This window comes from Ochotona princeps, chromosome 15 (assembly GCF_030435755.1).
Source record: "Ochotona princeps isolate mOchPri1 chromosome 15, mOchPri1.hap1, whole genome shotgun sequence".
Taxonomy (NCBI): domain Eukaryota; kingdom Metazoa; phylum Chordata; class Mammalia; order Lagomorpha; family Ochotonidae; genus Ochotona; species Ochotona princeps.
The window spans coordinates 50,788,155-50,805,593 of NC_080846.1; the positions used below are offsets into that span (position 1 = coordinate 50,788,155).

Below are 17,439 nucleotides of genomic sequence, written 5' to 3' on the forward strand. Positions count from 1 at the left end.
TCTAACTCTACTGCTTTGCACTCTCCAGAGCTTTCTCCTTTTTACAAACATGATGATAATGATGATGATGATGATGATGATAATGATGATAATTTATTGCCCCCTGGTGGCCTATTCATTTAGGGACTAGAGATGGGGGACTGGGGTGAATGACCTGACTGGGAACAGGGTACCAAGAAGGGGGCAGACCAGATCTGATCCCAAAGATGGGGTGGCCCCTCCCCCTACCGCTGGGGTCCCGGGAGACTGTCCCCAGGCCTGTATATCTAACCCCTGTGCACCAGGAGTAATGAATAGTAATAATAATAATTCTATTTATCTAAGTTATGACGGGTCAGGTAGGGTAAGCTGGGGGAGGGAAGAGGATCCATTTCTGCTATGGAAATTCTAGCCAAACGCGTCTGTGTTCAGAAACAGTGTTAGTGGAAAACTTGTTTGCAGAATTCCTATCACCAGGAGCCCACAGGTCGGGGTTTCTCTGTTAACGGGGTCTCTACCAATGGAGTTGGTTTATGAGACCTTCATTCTAGAACTTACGGGCTATCTCCACATTAAGACAACCCTAGGTTCTCCCAGCCCTGCCAGAAGCTGTGAACCCTCGGGTCCCAGGCAGGGGAAGAAAGATTGGAATGCAGCCCAGCTCTTGGGTCCCAAGAAGAGGTTCTTCCTGTCACCTGGCTTCAGACCCTTTGACCCCATCAGGTTAATCCCTTGTTGCCATGGTTAAGGAGAGCTTGCAACCCCTCCCCCTTAGACACCTGCTGTTTGAGGAAGAAGCCCACCTGACTGGGCTGGTGGTGGGTGGGGAAGGCTTTCTCTGGTACATCAAGTATTTATTCACTGCCTCCTCTGTGCAAGGCCTGGTGCCTAGAAGCCTCAAGAGAAGAATTTACAGAGCAAGGAGGCCAGAGGTTCTCAAGCTGATTTGGCGGGTTAAGGGGTACAGCCACGGACACCCAGCTCGGGGGGCCTCTGCTGCTCCCAGCTGCACCTTTCCAGAACTTTCCAAGCCGCTTCGTGCCTTCCAGTGCCTTTCCTGTGACGTTGGATCCTCCTTTTCCATCCCCTGCTCCCTCAAGGCCCCAAGTTCAAGGGTTTTAAAGCCGCTAGAGCTTGGGGAGAGGGTAATGTTGTGGATCACACCCTTATGGAGTCTCTCTCTCTTTTTTAATTTAATAAATAAAAATTTGGTTTGAAATGTCTGTGTTTGGTAAAAAGAACGAGGAAGGGTGGGATTGGTCCTGGCAATCTGTGGTGGAATACTTCATCCATGGTGTGCATTTGGACATTAACGCTCCTGGTAAAATCGCTGGTGGGCTATGCACATCTAGCACTGTCCGCTGGATCTTCTAGGGCCCTTTTGCAACAACCAACCTGGGCCAGACCAGTGCGGCCACCCTGAGCCCGCAGAAGCACCGCTGTCCGGGCAAGGATGATGCGTGGGGACCCAGCCTGGGTTGCGATGAGGCTCTCGAGCTGGCGGCCCCAGCCTGGCACGTTCCCTGCCCCCTACCCGGGGCCTTGCAATCAGTCCTGCTCGCCACAGAGCTAGAGTTAGTGGAGGAACAAAAGCCACTCTGTGGCCGCTGTCCCCAAGTCACAATAGGGCTTTGTGCAGCCCCCACTGCCCCCTCACTCCCCAGGGCTCCCCCGCTGGGCTTGAAGGGGGGCGCTTGGGCCACTGCCCCCCAGGCCTGGGTCTGCAGCTCCCTGTGAGCGTCAGACGGCCTACTTCTCTGTAGGGGCTTTTGAGAGGCGCTGGGGCTGGTGGAAGTTTGAGGAGTGGGTGGGTGATGATAGTGGCGATGATGCGCGAAGTCAGGCTGCGAGCAGGCCCCTTCCCCACTCGGTGCTGCCGCCACTACGGCCCCCGGCCCTGTCCAGGTGCGAACTCTCCTGCCCTCGGGCGGGGCGCGCGGAGCTTCAAAGGCGCTTTGAAGCCACCGAAGTTCCAGGGCTTCTCCAGCCGGTTGGGGTGGGGGTGGGGGTAGGATGTGGCGGAAGAGACGTGGGGCTAGAGGGGCTGCAGCAGGGTGAGGAGGGGCGAGGGCGCCTTGGAGCTGGGCTGGGAGGGGAGGCGGCCCCACGCGCATCCCGCGAGGCGGGCTCCTCGGGACCCCCCAGGGTCTGGCTGGCCGAGCCTCCCGGTCTCCGCCTGTCCGGTGCCAGCTCCTGCCCGCCCCGCCGCAGCCAGCCTCGCGGTCCTCCCCTCCCCGGCCCCTCGGCCCCTTTCATCTTCCCTAGACTCCGCTTGGGGTTTTGCTGGTTTCTGGGAGATAAAAACCGCCTCAAATAAGCGGCGGCGCGCTGCCAGCACAAACAGGGCCGGGAGGGCCATGTGCGCCTGGTTACCGGCCCCGGGACCCGGGAGGCCGGCGGGGGGACTAGGGGGCGGCAGGCCGGGCTGCTCGCGATGCCTTGTTCAAAGTATGTGTGTGTGTGTGGGGGGGAACCCCCCTCTCTCCGCTTTTAGAAGTCTGGGGCGACGGCCCCTGCACGCTGCCTCTGTTTCCCTCCCAGGTCGTTTGGAGAGGGGCCTTGGAGACCGCCCTCCGAGTGCTGGTTGAGGGCCGGGGCAGGGCTCCGGGTCACCGGCGCTGCTCTGTAGCCGGGGCCGTCGCGCCCCCTGGTGAAGTTAGTGGAGTTGAGCGCCCCGTGGCCTGGGCTTCGGCCTTTCCCTAGAACCCAGGCGTTAAGGAAGCTAGTTGGGGAGCCCTAGCTGAGCCGAGCTGGCCGGGCTGGGGGTGGACTAGCGCCCTAAGCACCTCTGCTTCTCTCTCCAGCTGGCATTGCACGGTACAAGGCAGGCACCTAACCAATCATTACCATATAACCTGTAGGGGAAGAGCCAGGCTTCCGTGCAGGATGGTGGAAATAGCTGGCGAGAGGGATTTCTCAGACTTCCAGGAGCTGGACGTTGTGAATGAGTGACAGAGGCGATGCTAGGAGACCAAACAGGTCCTGCGTGGTCTGGAAGAGTGGGTGCCGCCTGGTTTGCCTGGCAAACCTTGCCTGCTAACTCCTCAGGGAGCCATTGCCAGCCAGCTGCCTTAATTGCCCAGGTGACAGTGAATTAAGCTAGCAAATTAAGCTGGATTAGTGGGGAAGAGTTTAGAGTCCTGTTACTTAACCTGCTGTTATTCTTTAGAAGGATTGACTTACTTATTTGAAAGCGTGAGAGAGAGAGGGAGAAGGAGAGAGAGAGAGCCAGGAGAGGGAGTGCTGGTCCACTCTCCAAGTGAACACAGGTCTGGGTTAGGCAGAAGCCAGAAGCCGAGAAACTCTGTCCTGGCCTCCCACGTGGGTGACAGGAGCAGCTGGGACAGCAACCAGCAAAGTCTTGGTGCTTAACAAATGTGGTCTGGTGTAGGAGCAGCTTTGGGTCCCTTGGGATACATCAGCTGAGTTCCACTCTACAACTGACTTGAGACAGAGTGCTACCATCCCCTAATGCCCCCAAACCTACATCCAGGTCTTCTCTGTGGGGGCAGGAAGCCCATTACTCCAGCCGTCAGCACTGCCTTTGCTGGGCTACATTGGCGGGAAGCTAGAGTTGAGAGCTGGGCAGCTGTCCTGTGTGTCCCAGGATACAAAGGGTTTTGTTTTGATTTTTTTCTAATATTTATTTATTTATTATTGGAAAGGCAGATCAGATTTATGGAGATAAGGAGTGATAGAAAGAACTTCCAATCCTAAGTGGCTGCAATGGCCAGAGCTGAGCCAATCTGAAGCCAGGAGCCAAGGGCTTCTTCCAGGTCTTCCTTGTGGAAACAGGGTCCCAAGGTCTTGGGCCATCCACTACTGCTTTCCTAGGCCACAAGCAGGGAACTGGATGGGAAGTAGAGTAGCCAGGACATGAACTGGTGCCCATATGGGATGCTAGCACTTTCAAAGTGAGGATTTAGCCATTGAGCCATCATGCTGGGCCCAGGATAGCACATTTAACAAGAGCCCTAGGTAAAGTGCTTTTTCTTTATTTCATTGTTTTTGAAGATTTGTTTATTTGTGGGGTCATGGTATAACGTAGTAAGGATGCCACCTGCTGTGCTGCCATCCCATATAGGTGCAGATTCTAATCCCAGCTGCTCCACTTCTGATCTGCCTCCCTGCGAATGAGTCTGGGGAAGTGGAAGATGCCTCAAGTCCTTGGGGCCCTGCACCCACACGGGAGACCTGGAAGAACCTTATGGCTTCTGGCTTCTTCAGCCTGGCCCAGCTCTGACCTCTGTGGCCATGTGGAAAGTAAATAGGGAATGGATCATCTCTCTCTCTCAGCAACTCTTCCTTTCATTTAAGTAAATAAATAACCCAAACATTTGTTTATGTTAAAGTTACCCTTACAGAGAGAGAAGAAGGGATGGATGGAGGGAGGGAGGGGAGAGAGAGAGCTTCTGCCAGCTGCTTCGTTCTTCAGAAAGCCAGCAGCCAGGAGCTTCATTTGGGTCTCTCAAGTGTGGCTGACAGGTGTTCAAACACTTGGGCCATCTTCTGCTGCTTTCCCCCGGACCATTTTCAGGAAGCTGGATCAAAAGCAGAGCACCTGGGACATGGAAATGGTGCCTGAATGGGAATGCTGGAGTTCCAGGTGGTAGCTTTACCTACTATGCCACAATGTGGACCCCGATAAGGCACATTCTAAGCTCCCTTCTGGAACCTTTCTGTTTTGTGGCATGGGGTTAGCTCTTTTGAGAATAATTTTTCAGGTTGCTAGGAACGAGAGATACAGAATCCAAGAATGGTAGAATCAGATTGTTCAGTGAGATGAGTGGCTCTCCCAAGTGGGGACTATGTGTAATTTGAGGGGGCTCCAAAATGTGCGAAGGAAGCAAGAATTAGGAAAAAAATGTGCATGGGTTTAAAATTCTTTGCATAAAAATAAAATTATTTCAATCATTTTCATAAAATATTTACTTATTTTTATTGAAAAGGCAGATTTCCAGAGAGATGGAGAGACAGAAAGATCTTCCATCCATTGGTTCACTCCCCAAGTGGCTGCAATGACCAGAGCTGAGTGAATCCAAAGCCAGGAGCTTCCTCCAGGTCTCCCATGCAGGTGCAGGGTCCCAAGGCTTTGGATCATCCTCCACTGACTTTCCAGCCAGAAACAGGGAGATGGATGGGAAGTGGAGGCGCCGGGATTAGAACCGGCGCCCATATGGGATCCTGGGGCGTTCAAGGCGAGGACTTTAGCCGCTAGGCCACGCTGCCGGGCCCGAAGATTTATTTGTTTTTATTGGAAAGTCAGATATACAGAGAGGAGGAGAAACAGAGAGGAAGATCTTCCGTCCGATGATTCACTCCCCAAGTGAGCACAATGGCTGGTGCTGTGCCAATCCAAAGCCAGGAGCCAGGAGCTTCTTCCAGGTCTCCCATGCAGGTGCAGGGGTGCAGGGTACCAAGGCTTTGGGCCATCTTCGACTGCTTTCCCAGGCCACAAGCAGGGAGCTGGATGGGAAGTGGAGCTGCTGGGATTAGAACCGGCACCCATATGGAATCCTGGCGCATTCAAGGCAAGGACTTTAGCTGCTAGGCTACACTGCCAGGCCTACCAACAGAGGGCTTAACTTGCTGTGCCACAAAGCCTGACCCTCAGCCCTTTACACTTTACACTTTATTCCTGTTATTTTGTGGGAGAAAAAAAAACCGTGCAGGGCCCGGTGCGACAGCATAATGGTTAAAGTCCTCGCCTTGCACACGCCCAGTGTACAAGAATTCAGCTACTGTTCCTGTCACACACCTGTAGAAGGAGGCCCCATTCCACTTCCGACTCCAGCTCTAGCCCCTGCCTTACAGCTGGCCCAAGATTGCAAGATGAAAGTCACATATTTAAAAATATTTATTTATGTATTTATTTGGAGTTGAGTGGGAGACAAGAAAAAGGAGAGAGCGAGAGGAGAGAATATCTTCCATCCACTGGTTCATTTCCCCCAGTGGCTACAAATGGCCAGAGCAGAGCTGATTCAAAGCTAGGAGCCAGAAGCTTCCTCCAGGTCTCCCACATGCGTGCAGGCGCCCAAGCACTTGGGTCATCTTTTGCTGTTTTCTCAGGTGCATTAGCAAGGAACTGGATTAAAATTGGAGTAGCTGGGATGCAAACTGGTGACTACATGGTATTTCAGGGCTACAGGCAGAAGCTTAATCCACTCTGCATGGTGCTGGCCTCCAATCTTTTTTTATTACTATTATTTATTTCATCTGTTTAATAAGCAGAATAGCATAGAGGGCTTCCATCGGCTGGTTCACTCCCCCAATAGCTTCAATGAACCAGAGTTTGGGCTGGGCCAGGTGGAAACCAGGAGCTGAGAACTCCCCCCAGATTTCCTGCTCAAGCCTTTGTTGTCTCCAGGGTACCTGAGCATGGATGGGGATCAGAGTGGATGGGATGTGGGACCAGGCACTGCATCACAGGACGTAAGCATCCCAAGCAGCATTACGATCTCCCTGACCCTCACCCCTGGGCCATGTTTTTGCCAAAGTCAGAATTCCTGCATTAAGTCTATCTATGTATAATCTCACGTTGTCAGTAAATCCCCGAGAAAATGCTTCAGCTTTCCAGGCACCCCGTCCTCTTGCAGACCCCAGTGGTCTCAGCCTCTGACTTTCATCCTCCCGGAGGCACTTCCGACTGCTGGCTTCTCCCGGGATGCACAGCCTGTGTTTTCCTGCCACAGCCTGGGGAGGGCTTGCTTAATTAGGTACTTCCTTCAACCTGGCTTATTTTGGGCTGAGAAAGTGGGAGACGGTTGTTAGGGAAATAGAGTTGGAAAACAACAACCACCAAACTGTAGTCTCACTGCCCCCCCCCCAAAAAAAACCCAAGAATAAAACAACACACACACACACACACACACACACACACACACACACAGAAACCCCAAACACACTGAGACCACCAAATCGCTCTGGGCCTTCAACAAGGGGTCGGCGCTACGCCCCCTCCCGCCTCTAGGAGGCACGCGCACACACAAACGCCAGCTCCGGAAGTCCGTCCCATGCAAGGACTTCCCCGCCCCTTCCGACTAGCTTCGCGTCGTTTTTTGTCCCGTCCTGCTACCCGTCCGTCTACAAATCGAGCCCGGGAAGCGAGGGAGGAGCGCGGGCCGGTCGGTGGCGGCGGTCCGCGGGAGTGGCAAGATGTGCTCCTTGAATTTATTCCCACCTCCGCCGCCTCGGGGTCAGATCACCCTCTACGAGCACAACAACGAGCTGGTGACAGGCAGTAGCTATGAGAGTCCGCCTCCCGACTTCCGGGGCCAGGTGGGCTTGGGCGAGCAGGGAGGGCAGCTGCAGCCGTGAGACGCGCTGGAGTTTGTCTCAGGGCTGGGTAGAGGGTGTGGGGCCGATCCCGAGGGATGGAGAGGATGGGAGCGAGTCTCAGGAGGTAGGAGGCTCACTGGTGCTCCATGGAAGGTGTCATTCTGGTCTCCCAGAGAAGGGAGCTGAGATTGGCTTTCCGTTGCATGCAGGAAGCAGGTGTCTGCAGCCCCGTGGAACTCTTAGCCCAGCTCGGGGTTGAGTTCAGCATGGGTCTGGGGCTCCACAGTCACACACCATCCCCTCCCATCTTCCTCCTTTCTAAAACTCTAGTGGATCCATCTTCCTGTCCTCCACCTGACCAAGGACCCCCTCAAGACAGCGGGGAGGCTGGACCACGGCACCAGAGCTGCCTTCATCCATCACCGCGAGCAAGTGTGGAAAAGATGCATCAATGCTTGGTGAGCCCACGGCTGCGGAGCGTGGGAGGAAGGAGCTCATCGCTGGCCGTCTCGGACTGCTCTGCCAAAGGATTGTTTTTAGTCAGGCCTTCTCCATCGTAGATCATAGCGAATGATCAGGTCTTGATGTTTGACGCCAGCCGGCGGGGCAGTAGTCCATTTTCTTTTTAAGATTTTATTTTCATTGTAAAGTCAAATATACAGAGAGGAGGAGAGACAGAGAGGAAGATCTTCCATCCGATGATTCACTCCCCTAGTGACCGCCACAGCCGGTGCTGTGCCGATCCAAAGCCAGGAGCCAGAAGCTTCCTCCGGGTCTCCCACACAGTTGCAGGGTTACAAGGTTTTGGGCTCGACTGCTTTCCCAGGCCACAAGCAGGGAGTTGGATGGGAAGTGGAGCTGCTGGGATTAGAACCGGCATCCATATGGGATCCTGATGCGTGCAAGGTGAGGACTTTAGCCGCTAGGCCACCACTCTGGGCCCAGTAGTCCATTTTCTTTACAATAGCTAGCGTGGTGCTCTAGAGAGGCTTGGTGAACCGCCCTGCGGCCCCCATCCTTGCCTTGGGTCAGTACTTCTGTTTGAAGCGCTCAGTAGAGTTAGCCATCAGTTTGCCTTAAGGAATGTCCTGTGTTCGTTAGGCACCTGTCACGCTGCAGCCACGGCCAACTGGGTGGTTCTTGGCACTGCCACTTTCAGCTCTGGTTTTCAGCAGGTCGCGTCATTGCTCTGTGCTTGTTTCCTGTGTCTGAAACGGAGCATGTTTTACTGGTACATGGGATGAGTGAGCAGCTGTAGCACGTTGTTGAGATCAGTATTTGTGGGTGTAAAATCTTCGCGTGTCAGCTGTGGTTACTGTTTTCACCGGTGTGATGAATTCCAGCGGTTTAGGAAATGAGGTTGCTCAGTTCATGCACTGTGTTTATTTGTAGTTTTTAAAGATTTACTTAGGGCCCGATGCTGTGGCCTCGTGGCTTAAGTCCTCGCCTTGAAAGTGCCGGGATCCCATATGGGGTCCTGGCGCTTGAAGATGTAGGATTAGCCAGTTGAACCATTCTGCTGGGTCTGAGTGTGTTCATTTGTAATATGAAATTGCACATGTGGTCCCACCAGTCGCTTCATGAGCCGGTGTGTATTTCACAGTACGTGGCCTGTCACACTTGGATGTTTAGCCTTGGAGTGAAGTTGAACATGACCTGAGTGTCTGCAGGAGCCCTCCATTCCTGGCCGCTTTCTCACCTTTGACCTTTCTAGCTATGTCTCCTCGGCATTCTCAGGACCTCCTGATGTGGACTTAAGTGTCTGTGTTCCTCGGGTTGAATTTCCAGCTGATACACCAGACCTGAGTGTGCACTTGTATGTGGGCCATATGCTGCTGCTTGCCCAGGCACATCAGCAGGGAACTGAGTTGGAAGTGGAGCAGCCAGGACTCAAACCAGTGTGATGCCTGTGTCACAGTTGGTGGCTTAACCCCCCTGTGCCACAGCGTGGCCCCCGGGAGTTCCTGGGTTTGCAGGGTTTGCCAGATGGCCAGCGCTGGGATATTCCAGTAACGTCACACATTCTGCTGTTCACATCCAGCCTTCATTTCCTCTCCAAACCTTTTTCCTCCTGGGGTTTTTCTTGTCAGGAATGGTCAGGTGACTCTTTGAGGGGCAAATGGTTTAAGTGGAGGCTGTGGGAGCTGCAGGTGGTTGAATCCCACTGCTTGCTCTCTGGCTCATGTTCGTCCTGTTAAGCTCTGAATTCCCATTTTCTCATTTGATAATGCCGAGGTGACAAGAGGTCGTGTGAAGCACCTAGCCCAGGGCCTGGTCCATGGCAGGTGTCTCAGATGATGCCCTGACTGCCTGGTGGTGTCTTGATACTATGTGTTCCCAAACTGATGACGCATTAGTCCTGAAGTCTTGTTCATTTTACTTCCTGGCTCGTCTTATCTCCATTCCTGCTAGTTCAGGTTACTTGGGTGTGTGTTTTTCTACATTCCTCAAGTAATCTGTTCACTAATTCCTTTTTTTTTTTCTTTTTAATATTTATTTACTTATTTGAGAGAGTTACAGAGAAGTCTTGCATCGGCTGATTCTCTCCCCAGATGGTCATAATGAACAGGACTGAGCCAAAGCTAGAAGCTTTTTCTGGGTCTCCCATGTGGGTACAGGAGCCCAAAGACTTGAGCCATCCTCCGCTGCTCTTCCAGGCGCAGGAGCAGGGAGCTGGATTGGAAGTCTGAGCAGCTGGGACCCCTGTGCTGCAGTGTTAGTTTAACAGCATCAGCCCCACAGAGTTCCTTTCTCCGTTCTTATTCGCCCCTAATCTGAAGCCAGACTTTTTTTTCCTGAAATGCTGACATGGCTAATTTTTCCCTTTGCTTAAAACTCTTCGATGGCACAGCAGGTGAAGCCACAGCTTGGGATGTCCACATCCCATTCGGGGTCCCAGCTCTCCTGCTGCTGCACCTGGGGAGGCTGCCGATGGTGCCGCAGGTGGTTAGGTCCCTGGCACCACACGGGAATCCTGGATGGAATTCCAGGCTCTCGGCTTTAGCCTGGTCCAGCCTTGGCTCTCGTGAGCATTTTGAATAGATGTTTGTTGGTGACTGACTGATAGTTGTGAAGAAGGACCGAGGGGGTCGGAGCAGTCTGACACACGGCTTCCTCTCTCTCCTAGGCGCGATGTGGGCCTTTTTGGGGTGTTGAATGAAATTGCAAACGCAGAGGAAGAGGGTATGTATTTTTGTCCAGTCCTCCTGGCTCTGTCCTGGCTTATTTCCTTACTCCATTCCCCTTGGACTCCCCCCAGCACTTCTGGGGCCCTGGTGTCTTTGCCTTTGTCCCTTTTCTCCCCCGCCCCGCCGTCACCTGCTCCCCTTCTTCTCCAGGTAGCTCCTGAGTGAGGTGTCAGAGCACTCATTGGGCAGGGGGATGTGGGGATGCACTTGACCTTGCTTGTCTCTCACCTAAGGGGGTGTCCACCGGGTGCACCGGGGGATGACTCCGTCAGAACTGCCGCCCTCCCCTCTCCACAGTGTTCCAGTGGGTGAAGACGGCGTCCAGCTGGGCCCTGGCGCTCTGCCGATGGGCCTCCTCCCTCCACGGCTCCCTGTTCCCCCACCTGTCTGTGAGTTCGCCCTGCTTGCTGCCGCGCTCGCTCAGCCCTTAGGGTGGGGAGTGGGAATGGGAAGGGGTGGTCTGGCTGCCCTGTGTGGGGACACTGAGGCCTGTTTTGTCCCTGCAGCTCAGGAGTGAGGATCTGATTGCCGAGTTTGCCCAGGTCACCAACTGGTGAGTGCACCAGCTCTGGGGGCTTGGTGGGCACAGAGCCCTGCACCTTGTAACTCCTTATGGAGGGAGGGAGGGCAAGGCAGAGACTCTGCCCACTGCTTTTCTGGCTGCTCAGTATGCTCACCGTTCCCTCCCCCACTAACCAAAGTAGGATAAATCACACCCTCACTCATTTTTTTTTTTTAAGATTTATTTACTTTTATTTGAAAGGCCAAATTAGAGAAAGAAATATTTTCCATCCACTAGTTCACACCCCAGAAAGCTGCAAAGGACTGAGCTGGCTGGGTACTGAAGCTGGGAGGTAGAAGCTTCTCCCAGGTCTTCCATATGGTTACAGGGACCCAAGGACTTGAGCTGTCCTCTGCTGCTTCTCCAGGCTCAGGAGCAGGGTGGGAACTGGCTTGGCAGTGGTGCAACTGGAACTCAAACCAGTGCCCACGTGAGATGCAGGTGGAGGCTTCAGATGCTACACCACAGCACTGGCCCTGCCAAGGGGAACTGGCTTGGGGGCTGGGCTGGGCTGGGCTGGGCTGGGCTGGGCTGGGCTGGGGCAGGTTCCAAGTCTGCAGGCTCACCTCCACACCAGGTCCAACTGCTGTTTGCGGGTCTTTGCGTGGCACCCCCACACCAACAAGTTTGCGGTGGCCCTGCTGGATGACTCGATTCGGGTGTATAATGCCAACAGGTATGTGTGGGTGTGTGGCTGCAGCCCCTGAACTTGGCCCACAGGGTTCCTTTCAGAGAAGCCCTGTCACATGGTTTTGTCCTTGTTATAGCCCTGGGGGGAGAACAGGGGTGGGACGGAGGGGTGTAGGGGGTGTCGGCTTTCCTTCCTAAAGCGCATCTGCTGCCCTGAGCTCTGGGGTCCCCACTGTAACTCAGCCCCTGTGCCTAACCCCCAGCACCATCGTCCCCTCCCTCAAGCACCGGCTGCAGCGGAACGTGGCAGCCCTGGCCTGGAAGCCCCTCAGTGCCTCGGTGCTGGCTGTCGCCTGCCAGAGCTGCATCCTCATCTGGACCCTGGACCCTACCTCCTTGTCCACACGGTAAGGAACCCGCCACCTCTGACCCAGCTCGCCCTGGCCTTGTGGGGTGGTGGCCGCGGGGGTAGAAGTGGTGGTTCATGCGGGGGTCTGGAGGCTCCCAGTTCGACCCAGGACTGCAGTGGGTGCCAATTGCTGAGAGGGCGCCAATGGAGAGGAAGGGGTGGGACTGAAAATGGAAAGAGGACTTGCCATAGGCTTAATGGAAGGGGGTGGGGAGTGAGAGCATGAGCCAATGGAATTAGAAAACAGTCTCCAGGGGACTAACTCAGAGTGAGCCAGAAACTGGCTCTTCACTTTTTTTTTGTTTTCACGATTTATTTTTGTTTTGAAAGGCAGTTAGAGGGAGAGACAGAGATCTTCCATCTTCTGGTTCACTTCCCAAATGGAGGCTCTGTCAAGCTCAGTTCTAGCAGTTGCAGCTAACTGGGGAGTAAACCAATAGAAGGAAGATCTTTCTCTCTCCTTTCTGTAAATCTGCCTTTCAAATAAATCTTTAAAAAAAAAAAATCCTTAAAAAAATAGGGCCCAGCACGATAGCCTAGTGGCTAAATCCTATCCTTACATCCGGGATCATATTTTGGCTGCTCCTCTTCCCATCCAGCTCCCTGCTTGTGGCCTGGGAAAGCAGTGGAGGAAGACCCAAAGCCTTGTGACCCTGCTCCTACATAGGAGAACTGGAAGAAGTTCCTGGCTCCTGGCTTTAGATCAGCTCCACTCTGGCTGTTGTGTCCACTTGGGGAGTAAATCAATTTATTTCAATAAAATAAAAATAAAACAAATCTTTAAAAACAAACAAATAGAACATCAAATAATTTACCTTACCTAAGTTGGGTTCCAGAAAATTAAAAACCATTTATGCTTAGGAAATCTATTAACATGTGTCAGCAAAGGAAGGACAATGTTTAGAGTGATAAACGTCCTCAGAAAGTTCCGGATGAAAAGACACAGTATAAAAGAAATAGTTAATCTAAAACAAATATTTTTATGAAATTTGTTATTTTTTTAAGATTTATTTATTTTTAAAGATTTATTTATTTTTATTACAAAGTCAGAGATACAGAGAGGAGGAGAGACAGAGACAAAGATCTTCCGTCCGATGATTCACTCCCCAAGTGAGTGCAACAGCCGGTGCTGCACCGATCCGAAGCCAGGAACCAGGAATCTCTTCCAGGTCTCCCACTCGGGTGCAGGGTCCCAAGGCTCTGGGCTGTCCTCGACTGCTTTCCCAGGCCACAAGCAGGGAGCTAGATGGGAAGTGGAGCTGCCGGGATTAGAACTGGTGCCCATATGGGATCCCGGCATGTTCACGCCGCCAGGCCCTGAAGATTTATTTGTTTTTGGAAGGCAGATTTACAGAGAGAAGGAGAGACAAGAGAAAGATCATCCATCTGCTGATTCACTTCCCAAGTGGCCACGGTGTCTCCTATGTTGTCTCCTATATTGGTGCAGGGTCCCAAGGACCTGTGTGATTCTCCACTGCCTTCTCAGGCCACAAGCAGAGAGCTGAATTGGAAGTGGAGCCGCTGCTGGGACATGAACCAAGTGCCCACAGGGGACACCAGAGCCACAGATAGGGGATTAGCTTGTTGAACCATGGCACCCTGGATAGGCAGATTTACAGAGAGAAGGAGAGACAGAGATCTTCCATCTCCTGATTCACTCCCCAAATGGCCACAGTGGCTAATGCTGGGCCCATTTGAAGCTGGGAGCCAGGAGCTTCTTCTGGGTCTCCCACGCACGGGTGCAGGGACCCAAGCATTTGGACCATTCTCCACAGCTTTCCCAAACCCTAAGCAGGGAGCTGAATGGGTTGTGGCGCAGCTGGGACACGAACCAGTGGCCATGTGGGTGCAAGTGGAGGCTTAGCATGCTGTGCCATGGTGCTGGCTCTCATAAATGTATTTACTCACAACCAGTATCTACCATATTAAATGATGAAACAGAAAATACTACAAGTATTCGTGGAGGGACTACAGAAAGGATTTTCCAGCTGCTGGTTCATTGCCCAAACGCCCGCAATAGCCAGGGCCGTCCCAGTCTCATGCGAGTGGCAGCAACCCAAGTATTGGAATCATCACTCACTGCTTTCTAGGATGTGAATTAGCAAGATGCTGGACTGGAAATGGAGACAGGACTCCATCCCTAGGTACTGTGAGACGGGGATGCAGGCGTCCTGTACAGCAGCCTAACGTGCTATTGCACAGTGCTTGCTCCCAGCCCTGGCGCTCTTACACAGTGGATAGTGTGGTGTAGTGCAAACTCTTCAGCAGATAACTTGTTGGTGTATTGTTTTTAGATTTATTTTACATTTATTGGAAAGTCAGATATACAGAGAGGAGGAGAGACAGGAAGATCCTCCATCTTTACTCCCCAAGTGGCCGCAACAACCGGAGCTGAGCTGATCTGAAGCCAGGAGCCCCCTCTGGATCTCCCACGTGGCGCAGGGTCCCAAAGCTTCGGGCTATTCCCGACTGCCCTCACAGGCCACAGGCAGGGAGCTGGATGGGAAGTGGGGCTGGCAGAACACAAACAGGCACCCATATGGGATCCCAGCTTGTGCAAGGCGAGGACTTCAGCCACTAGGCCACTGTACCAGATACCTGTTGGTATTTTTTTTTTAAGAACCTATTAAACAATGACATAGCTATGATGGATAGATATAGGAAAGTATTTTTATAGCACTTAGAAATGTTTTATTATTGTAATCTGAATGTCCACTTGTAGAGGCATGACATACTAAGTGTAATTCATATACCCAGTGAAGCACAGTGGGGCCATTGAAAAGTGCGAGGTGGATTTCTGAGAACTGATTTCCTAAAAAGATTTGAGAGGAAACTGCAAAGGAACCGTTGTGCCTCAGTGGAGTTAAATGTGCTTACAGGCAGGCGGGAAGTGGAGCACAAGGCATCTGAGGCTGTGGCACTGGAGCCCCAAAGTTGGAGCAGCCACAGGGGATGCCCCTGGCAGGGTCCAGCCTCAGGTGGTGGCCTGTCCTTGTGCACATGTGTCTGTCCTATGCGGGAGCCCAGACTGGGGGGCATCAGGACAGCAAGGGACAGAGGGCTGAGCTGGGGCGCTGCAGGTCCTTCTGCCGAGAGGAGAGACCAGCCCTTGAGAAATGGGCTTCCCTAGCCAGGCTGGATGGGCCAGGCTGAGGGGCTGGCTCCCTCTAGCCTGTGTGGAGAGCTTCCTGCCCTTCAGCCTTGCCCCTGGGTCGCTGTAACCCACAGGGTGTTCCTGTGGGGTAGAGGCAAGTACCAGGATCCTTCCCTGGTTTGAGCGCACAGGAACTGCTGGGATCAAGAGGGTTCAGGTTTTAGACAGAGGCGGCACAGGAGCGGAACTGTCCTTTCTTGCTGTCCTCTGACCCCGCACATTCCGTTGTCCCTGGGCAGACCCTCTTCTGGCTGCGCTCAAGTGCTGTCTCACCCTGGGCACACACCGGTTACAAGCCTGGCCTGGGCCCCCAGTGGGGGGCGCCTGCTGTCTGCTTCCCCCGTAGGTGCTGCCATCCTGGTGAGTTGACTTAGGGTTGTTTCAGCTAGCCCTTTGGCGTCCAGGAAAACATCCCAAGGGATGAGTGTTGCCTGCTGGAGGACATCATGGGGGAGTGAGGGGAGGGGCGGGACCTGCTGGGAAGGTGCTTCCCCATCCACATCCCTAGAGCCTTAAGATTCTGCTCTGCACAGTCAACCGTGGGCCAGCCTATTTCCCAGGCTCCTCCCTGCCTCTCCCCGCTGGCCCCTGCACCCAGCAGAGATGGGAGGGTGCTGACTGCTTTGCCCGGCCCTCCTAGGTGTGGGATGTCTCCACAGAGACCTGTGTCCCCCTTCACTGGTTCCGTGGAGGTGGTGTTACCAACCTGCTCTGGTCCCCTGATGGCAGCAAAGTCCTGGCCACCACGCCTTCAGCTGTCTTCCGGTGAAGCACTGGGCAGTGGGGATAGGGGTGGCAGGTAGTGAGCGAGCCTCTGGCACTGCTCTTGGGGCTGTTTGTCACGCCAAGCCTCTGAGCTGTTTGCCTCTCCCTGGCTCTCAGAGTATGGGAGGCCCAGATGTGGACGTGCGAGAGGTGGCCCACCCTCTCAGGACGCTGTCAGGTAAGCAGGACCTGGGGACCTGGGGAGGGGCCCTGACCTGCCTGCTTCTCTCCCCTACCTTCCTGTCACCTCCCTCTCCCCAGACTGGCTGCTGGAGCCCAGACGGAAGGCGGCTGCTGTTCACCGTTCTAGGGGAACCGCTCATTTACTCCTTGTCATTCCCAGAACGCTGCGGTACGTGAGGACAGGCAGCACTTCAGGCTGGGGGGGGGGTCTCGGAGGGCAGAGGGAGGTGACGTGCCTGTGTGATGGGCTGGTGGGCACTGTGCTCTCACCTGCAGGCGAGGGAAAGGGCCGCGTGGGAGGGGCCAAGTCAGCCACCATCGTGGCAGATCTGTCCGAGACAACCATCCAGACTCCTGACGGTGAGGAGAGGTGAGTTGCAAGGCCCAGCCCAGGTGGGGGAGGTGGGAGAGACGCATGCTGTGCTCGCCTGAGCCTAGGACCCAACCCGACCCGCAGGCTCGGGGGTGAAGCCCACTCCATGGTCTGGGACCCCAGCGGGGAACGGCTGGCTGTGCTCATGAAGGGTAAGTGGCCGGGCCCCAGCCGGCCTCCCCATTCACCCACGGTGCCCATGCCCTGGGATGCCACCTCCCTAGCCTTGGATTCGTTTCCTTTAGGAAACCCCCGGGTGCGGGATGGTACACCTGTCATTCTCCTGTTTCGCACACGTAACAGCCCCGTGTTTGAGCTGCTTCCGTGGTAAGTACAGGGCAGGCCTGTGGGCCACCAGCCGCCCAGCATGGCATGCAGGTGCCGCCACATGCCTCCCTCTGCTTCTCTCTCTAGTGGCATCATCCAGGGGGAGCCAGGAGCCCAGGCCCAGCTTATCGCTTTCCACCCTTCCTTCAGTAAAGGGGCCCTGCTCAGTGTGGTAAGCATGCCAGTCTGCTGGGGGCTGGGATGGGCTGGGGATGCCGAGGGCCGCCACGGAGCTGCCCTTGTGCCCTGGCCCTGACCATGGCCTTCTGCACCCTGCAGTGTTGGTCCACAGGTCGCATAGCCCACATCCCTCTGTACTTTGTCAACGCTCAGTTCCCACGGTTTAGCCCTGTGCTGGGACGGGTCCAGGAGCCCCCGGCTGGTGGCGGCTCCACTCTGCACGACCTGCCCCTCTTCACGGAGATGTCCCCCATCTCTGCCCCTTGGGACCCTCCCCCCGGGCCACCACCTGCTCGGACACGATCCCCTCACCCGCATCTCCAATAAAACCCCGTTTTACTTCATCCCTAGTCTAGTTTCCCGAGAGTTGCATGGGGTATTGTGGAGGGGGCATGGACTTGGACAACCCTG

At 54.3% G+C, this 17,439-nt stretch overlaps 1 protein-coding gene across 1 annotated transcript; it reads left to right on the forward strand.

Annotated features, from left to right (window-relative positions):
• Positions 1-7,018: 7,018 nt before the first annotated feature.
• Positions 7,019-17,372, forward strand: AAAS (aladin WD repeat nucleoporin). Its single transcript, XM_004583285.4, has 16 exons — positions 7,019-7,257; positions 7,588-7,715; positions 10,385-10,440; positions 10,743-10,834; positions 10,952-10,998; positions 11,585-11,683; positions 11,901-12,044; positions 15,440-15,560; positions 15,841-15,965; positions 16,083-16,143; positions 16,227-16,317; positions 16,425-16,518; positions 16,606-16,673; positions 16,767-16,848; positions 16,936-17,020; positions 17,128-17,372. Exons 1-16 carry the CDS (start codon positions 7,135-7,137, stop codon positions 17,353-17,355), a joined length of 1,644 nt encoding a protein of 547 aa, XP_004583342.2. The 5' UTR covers positions 7,019-7,134; the 3' UTR covers positions 17,356-17,372.
• The last annotated feature ends 67 nt before the right edge of the window (positions 17,373-17,439 follow it).